At 39.5% G+C, this 18,555-nt stretch overlaps 2 protein-coding genes across 2 annotated transcripts in view; one reads left to right on the forward strand and one right to left on the reverse strand.

Annotated features, from left to right (window-relative positions):
* LOC149298568 (pyruvate carboxylase, mitochondrial) overlaps positions 1 to 18,555 on the forward strand; it is a 159,642-nt gene that overhangs the window by 128,935 nt on the left and 12,152 nt on the right. Inside the window, exons 10-12 of the mRNA XM_089487272.1 lie at positions 15,136 to 15,280; positions 15,505 to 15,594; positions 17,828 to 18,049. Coding sequence (XP_089343398.1) covers positions 15,136 to 15,280; positions 15,505 to 15,594; positions 17,828 to 18,049 — 457 coding nt within the window. The remainder of the gene's footprint in view (positions 1 to 15,135; positions 15,281 to 15,504; positions 15,595 to 17,827; positions 18,050 to 18,555) is intronic.
* On the reverse strand, positions 1,967 to 5,858 carry LOC149298569 (leucine-rich repeat and fibronectin type-III domain-containing protein 4-like). The gene is made up of 2 exons (XM_089487352.1): positions 4,477 to 5,858; positions 1,967 to 2,753 (listed from the first exon to the last, which is right to left on the reverse strand). The coding sequence occupies exons 1-2, from the start codon at positions 5,856 to 5,858 to the stop codon at positions 1,967 to 1,969; spliced, it is 2,169 nt and encodes a 722-aa protein (XP_089343478.1).

The raw sequence follows: 18,555 nt of genomic DNA on the forward strand, positions 1-18,555 counted from the left end.
TTTTCGGAAATCCCATTCGTCTGTCCGGTTGCCATGGAAAGAAGAAATAAACACATAGAAGTTGAATAGGAATTTGAGACCAATGGATGGAAGAAAGAGGGTCAAAATTAGCTTAGCATTATAGGCTTAAGGATAGTAGTGGACTGGTTAAATGAAATTCATTTTTAATTGGAGTTAACTAAAATCTTTAAAAATGAAAACTTTAGAGGCTCTTAGACACTGAGAAATAGCAGTCTGAGGCTCACCAAGTTTCACACAGAAGAATCTCACTCTGTAAAATGCTCCAATGCAGCACAGCAGTGTCACATAAAGATTTCGGTGAAATGAACGGATCCCCTGCCTGCTCTGCTCTTATATAGGCTCTCCGCTACTAGTGTGCTTTTTTATTTCTTTCAAATATGCAGCACAGCCATTAGACAAGCCCTCAGCATGATGTGACAGGAATGAGCTGATTGGACAAAAGATCAGCTCACTCCTGTCACCACATAGACTGGTAGCCACGGCTCCTAGATTTTTTAGATCTGGCTCCTAATTTTGTGCAGTCTTACTTTTGATTTCCATGGATGTATCCCATATTTGTTTGGCTCCTAATTTATACTAAAAGCTGCGATAAGGGCAGTTCTTCTTTAAATGGATGCTAGATACTAGAAAGCAAACACCTGCTAGAGTCAGGTGTATGCTTTTTGACGCCTAAAGTAACAAAATGGGGGGGGGGGGTCCACTTATCTGCAGTTGGCAACTTCCATCTGCTGTTTTGTGAATGATCTTCACTGCAGAAGCAAGTTTCTGACCATGTAGGAGCCACGCTTGGCTCCTCATTCTTTACGTAAACTGGCTTTTTTTCTTCTAAAACCTTAAGGAAAATAAGTTTTGCTTAACTGTTCTCTTAAAGTTTGTCACTTTAACCTATATTCTCCTCCATTTGATTAATAAAATATTCAAAAATACCTCTTCACCCCAAAACATTAATACTTTATTTTTTTCTAATTTAAATTTGTATTTTATTGGCAAATAGAAAAAAAATCCAATGATAGATATTTATATAGTTTTGCTTAAGTGAAATCCAAACCTTAAAGTGCTGTGGTCATTGTAACTCACCATATTAGACTTTCACATATGAAAGGGGAAAATTTGCCTGTTAATTGGGAAAAAGCAGTAGGTATAATGGCAAAGTTAGACAAGGGCTCACTCCTGATCCAGTGCAATGAGTTAAGCCAAGTAGAGTGCACACCAGTTGGTTGCTAGTGGTTAGGTTGGGTAATCAAAACAGCTTTGGTTCCAACCAGTCTTCATGACCACCATATATACTTCACACCGAATTAATGCTGTAAGTCAGTGATATTATCCATGGCTTGCTCAACTCAGCTGTTCAAAGTCACAACCAGAATTATGTTTTCAGGAAGTGGTGACACCATCTGACATATCAGTATATTGAACTTCATGGATGCATCATGGTAACACATCACATGCATGTTTATTAGGTCATGGAGAAAAAATGGGACCAAAAGACCTAATCATTTCTAATTCATTTTTAGTATTTTATGATGTGGAGGAGCAGTTTCTGACTTCAAAAGAAAATGCCTTCCTATCATGGGTGCTTTCTTTTTATCTGGCTCCTTAAGTACTATGTGGAACAGAACACAGCTCTGAGGTATCTAGAGGCTGTTTTACATACATCCATGGAATATATCACAAAGTGTCACCACACTTGAAAATGTTTTGCTATGCCAGTGAAATTATTACTTAAGCTGGTTCATATTCTTCTGGTGTTCTTCATGGTCAGTCTTGCTTATCACACAGTAGGCCAATTTGTAATCCAACTTTAGCTAAATCACATTTTGTTTATCGTTCCTGAAAAAAAGGTTTTGCACATGGCTCATTGTTGAAGTATCCATTGGAATTCTTAAAGAAATCTCCACATTTCCACTAAGGAGATACGTCTGCCAAAAGATATCATGGAACTAAGCTACACTACACTTTCTTCAAGCTCATCTGATCCAGAGAATAGTACTGCTTTTCCCCTAGGCACCTCCACTCCACAGTTTGACAGCATTCCATGCACTGACTGGCTTCTTTTTGTCCATATGACACTCAGTCTTTTGGCATAAGTGTAACAAGTAGTTGTTGCCATTTCTCCCATATCCACAGAACAACTACGCTTGGTTTTAGGAACACCAAAACCCATGCCATCCTCTGGGCTAGAACTAGAATGGTGTCCTTCTGGTTCTGATGCTTTGGGAGTTTGGTCTTGCTCCTTCTCTGGCATGTCTCTGTGCCTGGTCTTTCTTCGTTGTGGTTTGACACCGTGTACAACCCTCCCACTATCTTCTCTGTATGACACTTGGGAGCAGCTGGCCTTGGCACAGTCACTGTTTATCCTGCTTTGAAGAAGCATGCCATTAGGCAGCAGCTGACTTCCATTGGTCTGCGAATAAACGTTGATAACTTTTGGAATGTTTGTGTGAGAGGTGCTACACACCTTATATTTGACCATCATGGCCACTGTAAAGACCAGTAGCGTTACCACAATGACTCCTCCAACGATTATTGTTAAGGTGCCTCCCAAAAAATGAGCGTGTAGTGAGCGACAGTCTGGATAAGCCTCTCCTGTAGAAAACTGAACACATCCCAAAGATCTTGTAGCAGCCAAGGAAGTTGCAACATCATCAAAAATGGCCAAGACACAGAGGTCATAGTCCACCCCTGATACTAAATGCTTCAAGGCAAAGTGCTTTGTAGTAGATGGCAGAATCCTTGAAGAAATTAAAAAAAAAAAAAAAAAATTAAATACATTTTGTTAGGTACATGAAAATACTCTGGGTGCCCTTTGCATGAGTAAATAGACAAGATGTCTACAAAGTCATCAAATGCTATAAGGAAAGCATGCATATTACAAAATGAGGTCTTGAAAAGAGTACAAACTTAGACTTTAAGCAAAACGGAATACAGCTAACACACCAAAAGAATATAGCTCAGACAACAGTTTGTTTTGGTCAATACACAAAACCACTCACCAATTAGTACTGCATGGAAAGACCATAGAAGAGAACTAATTGGCTTAGATTTAGATACTAATGTAGTTAGGTTTTAGAAATTAACTATTTAATCCTAGGCTCCTGTTTATAAATATATAAGGAATATTAAACTACATTGTACCTTGTGAATTAGGGCATTTCATCACTATGTAAAAAGAAATGTCCTCCCTACACCCCATCAACGTGCAATGATTGGATAATGGAATTTTCCTGTGTAGAGGATTATTAGTATGGCTAGATTGTCCTCATAGGAAAGATTTGCTGGCTTATATCTGTATATCTGTCCTGAAATGAACTTCTGTTATTCAATAATGGAGATAGGCCTTCTGGTTGTGCTATGCAAGGCATATCTACAGACCTGCTTTTTTCATTAACTTACCACAGCAAGCTGGATTCCTCTGTGGCCTTTAATATTTGGTTACACTACACTGCTACGATACTTGTTGAATAATAATGGCATAACAGTGAGGAAGAGTAGAGTGAGACCTTATCTAAGTAATACACCGGAGCACTGCAATGGTTGAATGGTGTTATTTAGTGTAAAACCGCATGTAAATAGCAGCACTCTATTCTTTAGGGATATATTGTATTTATAATCTGTATGTAATAACCACACTCTAGTATTAAAGCATTAGTAATGTGAACTGGCATGATTTTGGAGTTTGTTGTATCTTCTGTAATAATCCCTTTGCCATAAAGAAAATGCTATCCAGTTTCCCTCTGAAACTATTAATTTTCCCTTATATAGGACTGATTGCCAATATTTCCAGGGCTTGCTCTGACCTTTGACAAGGCTTCTATGTTTGACATACTTCTGACCTTCAACTAGTAAATCAAAGTTTCACCAATTCATTTGGACTTGACTTCTGCCTTTTGAGAACAAAAATGGCTATGCACATAATTTCTGATTTTAGACTAGCCAGCGTTCATTATCTTCCTCCTAAAAGATACTACCATAAAAAAAATAAATTAAAATGCTTGCTTTGATTATACGAATCTGGTTCAAATGAAATCTACGATATTTGATATACTTCTGCTCCTTTTAGATGAAAAAAAAGATCTCCAGTGCATGCTTTAAGTGCTGTGAAAAGATAGACATTAACACCAGCAAATTCAACAAAAGCAGCTTTTCAGAAGCGATGACTTTCAATTTGGGACTAGGAATTAAAGTACTTAAATTTGGTCATCACAGAATAAGTTTAAACTGTGTTAAGCTAATTAGCCTGTGGAAAAGCTCCCTGAGCAACTACACAGTGCATGCAAGATTCCAACAACCTGGAAGAAAGTTAAGGAGTTAAGGTCCTATGAGAAATACTTTATTTATTTATTTTAGTTTAAAACCATTAGCTTCATTATGCATTATGTTTTGTGTGTGTGTGTATATAATCTCAATTGCACAACACTGCAGTTTGTCAAATAGTATGTAATAAATCCATCTTACCTGTACACAAGTGTCTCGTCATCTGTACAGTTATACTGGATTTGATACATCCATACTACATAGGCTGATCTATTCATGAACCATCGTACAAATGCGGATGAAGAAGTGACATCTGTAACAACAACTGCGCTTTCTGGTGCCCTTTTCTCTTCTGTGGTATTAGCAGATGTCTTTGATGAAATGGTGATGTCAGAAGACCCGGGGTCCTGCCTCAAGACACTGACTGTACCATTGTTACGATGAGGCAAAGGTATCATTTTCAAGTCCACCTTAGCAGTTGATTCTCCTGCAGCATTTATGGCTATGCAGGTGTATGCTCCATCATCCCTGATGGTGGTGACCAAAATGTCCAGTGTCCCGTTCCTGTATGAAGCAGTCCTGGAGGAGTTGGGCATGATTTTATCATCAGGGGATACCCAGTGAATGACAGGTTCTGGGTCCCCAATGGCACGACACTTCAAAGTAGCTCTCTGCCCTTCTAGAACCCACAACTGATGTGTGTAACGGGTGATGAGTGGAGGCTCACAGGTAAATTCTTCTTCTGGTATTGACCAAAAATAACGTCCGGCTAGCTGAGAAGGAGAAGCACAAGTTTCCATGTCATCCTCTCTCACCAACCGACGTAGCCACAACAGCTCACAATTGCAGTGAAATGGGTTCCCTCCAAAATTGAGAGAAATGGTAGATGTGTAGGGTGTTGGGCTTACCACCCCTGTCTGAGATCTGGCAAACAAAGGGTCTGGAGGTAGCGTGTGGAGTCTGTTGGATGTCATATCCAGTCTGGATAGCTTATACATTTCTGAGAAAGTCCCTTCCATGACATAGTCTATTAGATTGTGATCAAGGTTTAGGGTGTGAAGGCTCACCATATTTTGTATGGCTTCCCATGGGGCAGTGACCAAATTGTTGTAGGACAAATCCAGATCTTCCAGTGTAAGTAGGAAATCATCAAAAGTGGGGACTGGTATTGTTACTAGCTGGTTGTTGTTTATGATGAGATGTTGTAAATTAAGCATACCTCTCAGAGCCTCTTCATGAATAACTGTTAGGCGGTTTCCATCTAAATGTAAAGACCTTAGACTTTCCAGATCCCCAAAAGCATAAGGTTTGATAGTATCAATGGTATTTCTAGACAATGTAAGGTCCACCAACCCAGTCATGTTGAGAAAGTCTTCTTGCTCTACCACTCTGATAAAATTGTCAGCCAGTCGTAACTCTACAGTCCTACGATCGATGTTTGGTGGCACATATAGGAGCCCCTTATTGGCACAGAGGGTGCTGAGAGACTCTGAAAGATTCTGGCAGGTGCAATGGAATGGACAACTTTGTGCCGTGGTCAGAAGGCTTCCTACCAGTAGGACACCCCAGAAGAGCCTTTCCATGGTAGATTAAATCTTCACTCTCTAAAGAAGGAAAAATGGAATACTGATAAATGATGCACTTCTACAGATAACTGTAAGCAAACAATATAGCAAAGGAGTCCTAATTAGTTAATCCTCCAACAGGGGACTCCAATCAATGTCTAGGTTAAAGGTCAGTCTGAAGCAAAGACAAAGATTTTTGTTTCTGCCTCAGTTAACCCACTTCACTGCCTGATTGGTGTGCGGGAAGTGGATACTTTTACATAGGCATAGCAAAATGCTAGCCAAACTGTTAATGATGTTTGGTATATATAATGGAATCTTGGTAGAGGTTGATAAATCCTAGGAACCTGCAAGCACTGGCATCTGAAATTGTGACATGTTAAGTATGTTCTCTTATCTCCAGTTATACCTGTGTCTGGGACCTTCAAAATAAATCAGGTTCTCTGTTAACACATTTGTAATTTGGGATTTAGGGCTCTGGAAAAAAAATACTGTTTGTAAATGTTGGATGCACACCGTCAGAGGGGTGTGAATCCGGTAAGTGTTTTGTTATTACAGCCAACACCTCTGTAGTGGTAGGATGATTGCTAGCAAGATATTGAAAGGAAAAACATGTACTATAAAAATTGCATTGCATGGAATTTTTAAAATTTGTGCATCCCAAAGCATAAACGAATAAACCCCCCTTCAGGCTGCCATTAAATCCACTTCCGGAGCCAATACCATAAATCACACTGCTGTCAGTAGAAGGATTCTAAAAAGATGCACTGCATAACTGTGGTCTATAAAGAGAAGTCATTTGTTTTTCCCCATTAATTCTCCTCACTGGTAGTCATCTCCCTCTGACTTTGCCAAACAATACCTACACTCAGCTTGAGTCCTCTTGGTTCGTATTGAATTTCGATCCTGCATCTCTGTTAGGATCAATAGCAATTTTAATGCCAGGCCTTTCTCTTCCTTCCCGAGCTTCCCCCCCTGTTATGTGAACTTGTTTAAGGTTTTATGGGGGATTCTGACCTAGACCGTGATGGGTATGATTGTGTGGAGAACGGGTCTGGTTAATCGGCCTCATGTTTAGGTGAATAAATACCTCTGCAATAATTAGACCATTACGACGGAAATAATATGCTACGGCGATATGTCAATACATTGAATGGAAACATGACTTGCAGTACTGTATTTTGTTGTATAGTTTAACATGTTCAGCACCAGAAGATTTAACAGTACACGGCAACGCTCTGGAAACTTGAGTTAAGGGTCAAAGCCCGAGTGATGGAGAACTGTCAATGCATGTTCAGTTCAGTCACATATAGAATGACCAAATTTCTTTTTTTATGTTTTTGTTTTACATTATGCGCTTTTCTGTTCTTTCTCTGGATTTAAATGCCTGCATTTACTTCAGTCCTATTTTTACCCGTTGTTGTCTTTAGAATAACCTCTTTGGTTTACTGATCTCTTCCTAATTCAACCATCCCTCCTCTTTCATGTACTCATTTACCTCCCTTGTATTTTTCCTTTTCTGTACCCTCATTTCTCTTCACCTTCTCCCTCCTGCTGTCTTTCTAACCCCTACTCTTATCTCCAGCTGACAGTGTGCTATATGACCCCCTTTATCTGTGTATGTGTACATAGTCCCAGGCGGGAGTGAGATCGTTGCCGGGAGCTTACTGTCTGGGTTAATATCAATCTGTCCCTAGATCTGTCTCTAACCTTTAGCATCTCACATTAGCCCAGCAAAAATACACTGTAGATTGGAGCAGCGCCCACCCCGGTACCCCACAGCGCTGTCTCCTCTCCAGTCCAGTGTCGGGAATATGAGGAAACCTGCTGGGGCAGAGCTTAATTTGCGTCTGTCTCCCAGTTATATACACTATATGGATGAAAGTATTTGGACACCTGATCATTACACCAACAGGGACTTTGATGACATTGCATTCTAAATTCCCACAAAAACGCTCCAAAATCTTGAGGAAAGCCTTCCCAGAAGAGTAGAAGCAGTCATAGCTGTCTATGTATTTGGAATGCAATGTCAAAGTCTCTGTTGGTGTAATGGTCAGGTTGTTGTTTGACTATGCATGTCTTCAAACATTGTTGTATGTAATGCTGTTAATACAGTGTTTGTGTGTGTATGGGGAAAGTATGAATATTTGTATATGTTGGGTTGTGAGAATGACAAGAGATGGCATGTTTATATTCAGCACACTGGTGTTCATGTGTGTAGAAACAGGATTGCATAATTTCTTCTTTTTTAAGCAACACTGCATTAAGCTACAATTGATGTGCATAGGATCTAAACAGCCCCCTAGTCCACATTTAACTATTAATTCCTAGCAAGTTGATTCAGTACAGTGCAATATAAAAAAATGTTTTCCCATTAATAACGTTCTTTAATCTGTCTCCGATTAAATGACTGATTTACTTGGAAATAAGGAACAGTGCTTGGTTTACTTGGAAATATCTATACAGTGCTTGGTTTACATGTCTAAATCTGGCTGGTGCAAAGTTTGATGAGTAGACTTATTGTATTCACAAACGGAATGGCCCAATCTGCATTAACATTCCATTGGTTACTATGGTGATAAGACCACTTTTCAAACTTTGAACAAAAATCCCTTTTTATGCATAATCCTTAATCTATATTGAGTTGCGTATGCTTATTCAACAATATATAAAACCAAATGTTCATTAACACAAATGCTTTCAGGGTATAGATAACAGAATTATACAGTGCTGTAGGTTCATGGATGCACAAAATGTCATAGTTCAGTGGGCTCAGTTCTTATGGACGAACAAATTACTTAATGGAGACGTACTCCTGCGTGTTGCTAGGACAGGTCTTCATCTTGTGGGTTTTTCTTTGAGTTCCAGTCTTTAAAAATGAGTTCATGAGTTAGAACTACCATGTTGACCTTCATTTGCAGAGAGCATCATGTTCATTATTATTCTGCAGCTATGCTACGTGAAATGATCCAGTGTGGCATTAAGTGGCATTTGCATGCTTATAACACTGCATATATGTTGCTGTAAACAGCACAAGTATGCATTGATAGATCATTGTAGAGTATGTAATTGGTATAGACTCCATTAGAGTGTATGGTCTTTCTCTTGTTCAGTCCTCATCTAGACCTGCAGAGAGGACTTTATCAGTTGCCTTGTTGCTTAGCAAAGATGTTGCTAAGCATCTTTTAGAAGGCTGTGGAATGCTTTGCCAAGATGGGGTTAAGCATCTTTATATATTTTGTATTATAAAAGCCTTTGGCAGTGAATGGGTAAATAGCCTGCAGGTGGATTGGCATTTCTCAAGTAGTGAAAAAGTTAAGGTCCCTTGTCAAGAGAACACCTTTAGTGCACTTGACATTGAATTTGTATGCAGGAAAACGGTTGGAAAACAATTTGCATTTCTGACGCAGATAATTGGATTAGTAATGCTCTGCAGTAACTGGATGTGAGGGCATGGTATATATAATATATTCTCTGCTCTCTAAAACTATTGGAAGCTTCCACCAGCTTTTGTGATAATGAAATAGTCTGCCAAATAACGGATGGAATCTGCCAAACAAAATTGTTTGGCCATCTTACTTATCTAGTAGACTGCAACTTGCATAATCTGGACACCATCACAAGTAGGACCAGAAAACTGGTGGAAAAGAAGACAAGACTATCAAGTTCAACATTTTAAGTTTGTTAGATATTATTTGTCATATACATCACTTTTATAGAATTGATCAATATGCTGTTGGCTTCACTGCACACATTCCTTTGCAATTTCCTTTTGTAATTTGCAAAAATGCCTTACAAGCTTTGGTAAAAAGGCAAGATGGGTGTTTAATGTATAAAAGATATTCATCCTGTTTAGGTTGAGGTTGTCAGGCAATGATCTACAAGCCGGTTGTTGAACAGTGCTAAAAATGCATGTATGTGATGAACGGGACAAACGAATAGTTGCAAGTTCCAAATCTCAAGGGCTATGAATGCAACATGATTGAAAGATACCCTTCATTATTGTCCCACCTGTGCTTATTAAAGTATTATCCTTATATCCTGGCTGACAGGGAGACCTTGTGGAGTTGAATTCTATCACTGGCTTAAGAAGCAGTATTGTAGCAAAGAAAGGTAAAGGCAAAGTAATTTTTTGAAGACCCTTAACAGAGAATGTCTCTTGACAGGACCCAAGATAAGAAAATTGGGTCACATATAAGGTAGTGCTTATGAAGCTTTTGTCAGGTGTCCTTGATAACTGTGGAATTGTTGGGCATAGGATTATATTCAGTGTAAGTGTTAATAGATTAATCGTTCTGCTGTTCCCTTTCATTATTTTTACTTTTCTATATATACAGAATTCTCTATCACATTTTTTTTTGAATATGTGGACTTTGTATTGCCTCCAGAAACAATGAGACTTCAAGGAGTTTGTGGTGTTGATACAATCTGTTTTGATTTAATGAAATGCTTTCAGTGTGCAAAATATGATGTTGCCATGCAGAATAAGCGTAGCTGTGGGAAGATGTGTGTCAAATACAGAATGAGCTTCTGTAAGAAGACTGAAATGTTATCATGCAATCTCCGTGCCTCCTCCTACAGGCCACCAGTGTCTTCCTCCCCTCCAGTGTGTGCCAATACCCCCACCCTTTCAGGGTGCTCAGTCCTTTCCAAAAACCTCAATCTCTCGCAAATATAACTGATGTGGAAAGAAATTGAGAATGTGTTTTTGTTTTCATGGCCCTTTAAAAATGACCATTGTCCCATGGCAGAACCTGGTTCATTTAGCATGAGTGGGATGAGTTACATCCCAACCTTTTGTTGACAATCATTTTTGACCGTTTTCTTTGACATGACATTTTGTAAGATTAGTGATGCATCAACAAACCTGATTTCCTAACAATATATTTGATCTTTTTTGCAGTAATGATCTTAGTTGCACTGATTTCTTCATACAGTGTTTTTACCTATTGGGGTCTCCTTAGGGTGGCTTTGGCTTCTGTTAAACTACAATTCAGACAATCCCTGGTCAACATAGGATGGCAGATGTGAAACTGCAACTGTGTTTATCGTCTTACATTCGCATCTAGCAGGCGTTCTCTCCCTGTTATCGTTCTGTCCTTCACTTCTCTCTCACCACCTCATTTTTCCTCATCACCTTGTCTTCGCACTTTCAAGATCCCCCCCCCCTGCATTTTATGCATATGGATTCTTTGTCATGCAGCATTCCTAATATATAAAATATATAATATGTCACACACACATTCCTTAATTGTTACCGGTTTACTGCTTATAACACTGCCCTTGTTACATACACACACAAATGTCACTGGTTGTATCACTCAGATGTACATCCACATTTAGACGTTCTAGCAGTTCTGCACACCTATAGACAACAGTCATTAGCCGTTGAGCACATATCTCTTGGCGAGACACACTTTCATTTGAAGTGTTTGAACCAAACACCAAAAACAACACTTTTTCAGTACCTGTGTGTTTCTCCTGTCCACACTGGTCTCTTTCTGATGTGACAGTGGTGATGCACCTCTCCCTTCATGGATCTGTAGTCTGTGGCCAGTGGGGTATTTTCTTGAGAGGTCTACGAGGGAGCCAGTTAATTGTATAGCCCTTCTCCCTGTCAACCCTATTTTCTTCACTGCAGTCCTCTCTCTCTCTGTCCCAAGGAGAGACCCCGCTGGAAAGATGAGTCTTTAAGCACCAGACCAATCCATTCACGGTGACCCATTATCCTATAAAGTGTAAGGGCCAGGTGATCGACTCAAACACAAGCTCCTTCAAATCCACGATGTACAAACATTGGTGACTTCAATATATCATGGTACCTTGGCTCCTTTTTTCCCCCCACTCCAGTAAAGTATCCCTTTCAGATACTTAATCTGTTTGCCTTTTTTCTTGTCAGTTTTCTGAGTCCATGGATTTGTATGTTCCTTTTATACAGGGAATAATTAAGTAATTGAGCATTTCTGCATTTACAAAGATTAGCACTATCATTTTACATGTGAATCGAAAACCGACTAATAAAGTCCATGGCTCCTAAGACAAGTAGGGACTATGTACACCTACAGTTCATCTTTTTCGTAGTGCTGCATATTATTTAATTATGAATTAAATATACATACACATACATTATTCTAGAGTGGGGAAAAAATCCCATTAGAGGAAAGTCTGTAAAGGTTTACATTTCCAGCATGTGTAATGGCACTTCTTTTTATTCAATCACGTATGCAAGACATAATAATCCTGTTTAGAGGGATGCAAAATATGATGCACATTCCCAAAAGGCATAGGTGAGATATGTAGAATAAAAACAGACAAGCTGAAATCCAGAGTCAACCTCCACAGATGATATGAGGCAGCTGTGACAAGGGTTAAAATCCAGACAGAAAAGTAGGAATTTTCGAAACATGGTGATCCATTTGAAACATGTCTCATGTATCTTTTTTTCCTCTCAAATGTAGGTTTTTGGATTTATCCATTCTATTCAATTATGCAGATACCTCCTTTCCGTTAATCCCTTGAAATAAGGAGATGTCACTCAAAGGATGATAGACAAAATGGAGCTTTCTTTTTATGTGTTTCCCAGACCGGGGAAAGCAGCTTCATCTTCCCCTGCTTATCCCAATTTTTCCTAGTTGTCATTCCTCTTCTCCTGTGGGCGGCATCTTTCACCCCTTCTCATCCAGGTGAGAGCAGAGACAATGCAGAAGGGATGTGAAGCACAGCAGCAGAGATGTGAGAGGGAGCAGAAACCGAGCGAAGGAGGGGGGCGAGAAGAAGGAGGGGGAGAAAGTAGCTTTTATCCCAGCCGCACTACTGTGCCTGCACAGCATCTTGAGCAGTACCTTCTGGTTAACCCCTCAATGGGCTACGCAGTGATTATCAATCCAGAGGAGATCTTACCTTCGAGACATTTTATCACTTTCCACATTATGTGTTCAGCAACATTTAAGTGTTACCCATTTCTTCATCTCCTCTATTTCACAGAGCAATTAAAAATGTATTCTAATGTCATAGATTAGTAGGAGGAGGTGCCTCTGTGAATATAGTGGCTCTTTGTAAATAAATGAAATACAGTAGTGTAAGCCAAAGGGACTGTCATACATAGCATGACAGTCCATCTGGCGTCTTGCAGGCATTGAAGGAGCTCCTCATGGATTTCATATGGCCCCAGAACATCTGAAAATGCATTGGTCCTGTTCCATCGCATCATCTGGTCTACCCAAAGCTTGTGTTTGTGACTCATGTAATACCAAATCCACTAAATAATTGGACAGTACTAAGTAATAGTTCTGTGAACTGTTTTTTTCCCCCTCCTGATGTATCAGATGCTGTTACATAGAGAATGTATACAGGAGTCATGTGAGGTTCTATAAATAGTAGAATGCGGATCAATATGGAAAGTCATACATTTACAATTAAACTGACAAATGGGAGCGGATCCAAGCTATGCAAAAGGGTCAAGCAGTATGCTGAATTTAGACTGTTTACATTTAGAATTGCTTGCAGTGGAAATTGTGAAGTAAAAACTAGAGGTGCAGAGGCGTAGATGTGATGTAAGGAACTTTTACTTTCTGAGTGGGTAGTAGACAAGTGGAATAGCCTCCTAGCAGAAGTAGATGCTAATACAGTGAGGGAATTTTAACATGCATGGAATAAGCATAAAGGTATCCTGAATCTAAGAAAAACAATGATGTTTTAAAACGGGAAAAATGGGCAGAGTAGATGAGCCAAAGGTTCTTACATGCCATCAAATGCTATGTTTCGATTCTGTCTTTGAGCACATAATTGCATCAAGTCTGTCTTCGTCAATGCAAAATACCTGGGCCCCCAAGAAAAACTGACCATATAAAACATCCACGTTTAGGATCTGTGTATTGCATCAGTGTCTAATGTGACAGATCGCTATTCTTACCCCTCCCTTATCCCTTCACATTTATAGCCATTCCAGTCCAATCATCACAACTCTCATTTGGAGGTCTTTGAGCGTTTGATATGATGCGGTGAGCTGTTCCCTGGTGTAACAGAATTGGGCCGTTGGCGTCATCCTCAGTGCACAGCTCCTTGTTTGACTTTGGTGTTTTTATCCCCCTTTCATGTCCTTGTTTTTTCTACTTTGCCATATTTTGTGAACTCTCCTGTATGTTACTTCTACTAAGACCCTGTGACCGTTTCAACTGTAAGGATGTCCAGAGTTATTGGTGGACCTTGTCCTGCTTTTCATTTTTTTCCCCTCAATTTTTACTTAAATATTGCCACATATCAATATCCTTTCACAAGTTGCAGTGACCGACTGAGCCCAGAAAGTATTCACTATTACTTTTATTTTTTTCTGTTTTTCAGATGACTTTAGTAAATGCTGGACATTGAGAGTATATGATAGGCTGCTACCATTTTTGTTTACACATCACCCCAGACCTTACCTTAATCTGTTAAAATCCGTATATTGCGATTATCCCCGCACACTCCTGTCTTTACCACTTGGGCTTAGTTTTTCTACCCGGTGCGCATTGTGTTCTTGTGAGTTGGGCTTTAAGAGAGCATCATCATTCTAGTTCTTTGTCGGATTAGGAAAGCAGAGGGTTTCAACTACAGCTGGGCAAAGAGGGAAATTTTGTCGCATAAAAAAGTTTCTGCTTGGGGAAAATTGGCAGGGCTGGTGCAAGGGTTTTTGCCACCCTAGGCAAAACATAATTTTGCCCCTCCCCTTTTGCCACAACCCACTGTGCTGACTCGCTCCCCCCTCCATAGTGACCGCAGTCATTCAGTAAGCGGCTTGCGGCTGCAGCCTGCACTGCCTGCGCGGCTGCCTGCCTCCCATCAAGTGACCGCGGCCGGCACTTCGCAGCTGCCGGCACCCCCTCCTAGTAGGCGCCTACTTTGCCTATAGGTGGCGCCGGCCCTGACCATAGGCAGAGGCTGCCACCCACCTCTGGTTTCAGCTTTTTAGACCTTACTTCTCCGATCTACTTATCACAAAGTAGTCCATGCAAAACATTGAAGCCCTCTGATTTGCATTTTAGCTCCTGACCTAACCCTTAATTTAACATATACCTTCTAGTTTCATATTGCTGGGCTTCATTTTAAAGGTATAATAGGTAAGAAGTATGACGTTTTTAATTTTTCATCCCCTTCAATTATCATATGTGCATATGTGTCTGTTTTTGGTTCAAGTTAAAAATACGTAAGCTTTTTTAAAAGTTCTTTATTCAGGTCTACCAGGTTGTCTTTAGTGCTTACTGTAAATTTCTCCACTAACCTAGGATTTGTCTTGACTTTCTTCATTTTTTTTCCCCAGACCAATATTCCCTTCCTGCAAAATGTCTTGAATAATCACCAGTTCCTCCACGGGACAGTAGACACCCAGTTTATTGATGAAAACCCTGATCTTTTCAATCTTCGACCAGTACAGAACCGCGCTCAGAAACTACTCCATTACTTGGGTGAGTTACCTTGAGTTTAGCGCTTCTGTGGGAAACAAATAGATACAGGGGTCTAGGTACAATAGGGAAAAATGGATTATAGAAGCAGGACATGAAATTAGAAAATGTTTTTTTTTTTTTTTTTTTTTTTTTTTCCTGTATTAGTTTTTCCATGATGTGAGCGAACCTGGTGGGTTCTAAATAACGTGGACAATTGTTGTTTTGAAACTTTTTTTGTTTTTTAGGTCACGTGATGGTAAATGGGCCAACCACACCCATCCCTGTTAAAGCCAAACCATCTTCCATAGACCCTGTCATTCCGATGGTCCCCCTTGGTAAGTGTGGAAACATTGGTCAAAGCAGGCCGGTAATTGAAATGTGTTTATTTAATATGGCATTGAACACCAACTATGGTTACTGGTTGGAGAACTACAGATATCACTTAGAGAGAAACATGTCTAAAAGTCCTAGGTTTGTTGAATCAAAGGTATATGTGGTGTGTATGCGTTAAATTAGCTTGTGGTCACAGAAATGCTGTACATTGGACAGGCCCAGTGAAAAGTTCCCCATTATGCTTTTGGCAGCTATTCATGACTTCACTCCTTCAGGGTTAAATTGCAATTTTTAAAACAAGGTTTGAGACGTCTGTGAGATTATGAAATAGATACAGCAGCAATTAGAACATTGTAGGCAGTGCATTAGGCTTGATGGAAACGTGGTACTGATATAAACCCTCTCTGTTTTCAGTGAAATAATTCATACTGAAGCAAGTTTGCATACCTCTCCATGCATCTGTCATTCTGCTTTGTGCCTTAACGTTAACCCTGCTTTATCCTCAAAAACGCGTGAAAAGAGATCTAGGTGTTAAAACTAATTACTGGCAGCGGGATGGCATTTTATGCCATAAATTACCATATAGATCTGCAAGTGTGTCCTCTACACTTTGGAGGTCCGGCAGGGAAGAGTGGGATCAGCACATGGTTTATTTATGCCATCTTCTGCTTTCCTCAGAAATCCAAACTTAAGATGAACATAAAGAACGTAATTCTGTGTGACTGTATTGCATAGTCGCACTTAAGAGAATTGTCCAATCACGCGTACACACATACTTGCCATATTAAATAACTGTGTTAAATATTCAATATTATACTTTTAACATTGTTTCCCTATGACCTGTGTTTGGAAGCTGTGTGCACAGTAGGCATCGAACTACAGACTGGGACTGAGGTTATATGTAACACACCTAGTGGTCTTAGATGAGAAAGCTAAATATGCTGCCTGCTAATAGTTACACAGGAAGGAAACTACTTTACGGAATACACCATATGCTGGATGACTGAGCCAGTAATTTGGACGTATTTGATAAGAAAGGATTTTACATAATTATGTTCACGTTAAAAAGAATGTTTGTTTGTTTTAGTTTCTGGGTAGGTGGTAGAGATTTAATGAGGCAATAGCAGATTTCAGACTGCCAATGAGAAAAAGGGAAAAAATAGGGGGTGACATTTAGGAAAGGAGCGCATATTACATGGATAGACAGTTAACACTGAAAATACAGTAAGTGGATTCAATAATCATGGTGTCAGGTTTTCTCAAATGTGAGAATAGCGGGGGGGGAAAGGTGCATATACTGCATTAAGTGGAATGAGGGGGATTAATGGTGTTTAGGTCTTCAGCATTTAGGTGCTTGGACGTGGCTTCTATCAATTTAAGTTGAGTTGAAAAGAGGATGAGAACAGGGCTACTTAAGAAAAGCCTCCTGGTGTTTAAGGTTTATTTTCATGTAATCGTGAATGGGATGGATTTATGGTTATCCTAAATCTAAGATGGAATTAATGTTTGAGTCTTCACATCAGGACAAACAGGCAGACTACTTGGACTGAATAGTTCTTATTTACTGTCGTATTCTACTTGTAAAATAAGTATGTCATGGTGAGACCAGGAGATGATACGACCAAGTGTCTTTTTAAAAGTTGGCACACACGGTTCCTGAGGCCAGTAGTAGTTAAGAGTATGATGGACAGGGGAGATATGAGGACCTTTTCTTGGTTAGGTTGCAGTAAATCGGTTAGAAAATAACAAGTGTGGGTGGTTGAGCTTGTATTAGAGGACATAAAGGCCTTCATAAAGGATGCTGTGCTGTCCTTGCGAAATTGAGTGTTTTTGTTTTTCTCTTACTTTTTCTTTTTTAAGACGTGTGATCTATTAACCAGATTTAGAGGGGAACCTTTTGAATAAGAATGTTTTTATAAGGCCCTGGTTCATTTTAACAGCTACATAACCATGGGCACAGATAAATTCAAGTCATAGAGGCGTCAGGTGTGTGTATAACTTATGTAATAATTAGTCACATACTGTATATGGAATGCTTGGAGTGCATCCAATATGTATGTATTGTTTGATTTCCATGTTTTTCTTTCTATTGACTTGAAGGTCTAGAAATTTCTACCAAGGACTCAATCCTTTAAACCCATCCTTACACATATTGCTTTTCACCTTTTTTAAAAAGTGTGTGCGTGTGTGTATATATAATTATCTTAGTAATGACTGACTGCTTATGTCCCTCAGGTGGTCCTCCCTCTGGTTTTCGGGACATCCTCCTTCGGGAAGGCCCTGAGGGTTTTGCACGGGCTGTACGCCAACACCGCGGTCTGTTACTCATGGATACCACTTTCCGTGATGCCCACCAGTCTTTGCTTGCTACCCGAGTGCGTACTCATGACCTTAAGAATATTGCTCCATTTGTCTCTCACAACTTCAGCAACCTCTTCAGCGTGGAGAACTGGGGAGGTGAGGAGTCAAGTTCCAGTACAAGGAAATTAATGTTTTTTGGTCTTTTTTTTTTTTTGCTAAAAACGATATACAATTTTAAACTGCCAGCAATGTCACTCGAGTGTCGCCTAACTCTCTACAATCTCATTATCTTGTCTCACTGAGGAACTAGGTGCTTTTAGAGTGATTTTGTTTAGTTGTCATTTTTAGCTTCCAGTCTGTTTTGTCTAAGAAATGTTTTCCCGTAGCTATTTTGTACTGCAATACTAATCTTGTGTAGCAGCAGCGCCTGGAGCAGGGATCCTCAATACTGATGATAGCGGCTTAAGCTTGTTATCCCACCCAAATAATAAGGTATGCAGTTGTTAAACTGTACATACAATGAAAACGATTGTGTAATACAATGACAACAATTCATTATATATATATATATATATATGTGTGTACTTCTCTATAGTGTGTCCATGGAGTGAAATACAAATTCTGATCTTAAATAATTTCAACTGTAGATATATAAATCTGCA

This window comes from Sceloporus occidentalis, unplaced genomic scaffold (genome assembly GCF_023333645.1).
Source record: "Sceloporus occidentalis isolate IW3139 unplaced genomic scaffold, rSceOcc1.0.p SCAF_32, whole genome shotgun sequence".
Classification (NCBI taxonomy): Eukaryota; Metazoa; Chordata; class Lepidosauria; order Squamata; family Phrynosomatidae; genus Sceloporus; species Sceloporus occidentalis.

What these genes read in the sequence shown, in the direction of transcription:
- LOC149298569 (XM_089487352.1), bottom strand. Translation starts at nt 5,858, where the DNA reads ATGGAAAGGCTCTTCTGGGGTGTCCTACTGGTAGGAAGCCTTCTGACC. An exon ending in GACGAGACACTTGTGTACAG is followed by an intron (nt 2,754 to 4,476) that starts GTAAGATGGATT and finishes AATTTCTTCAAG; the next exon opens with GATTCTGCCATCTACTACAA.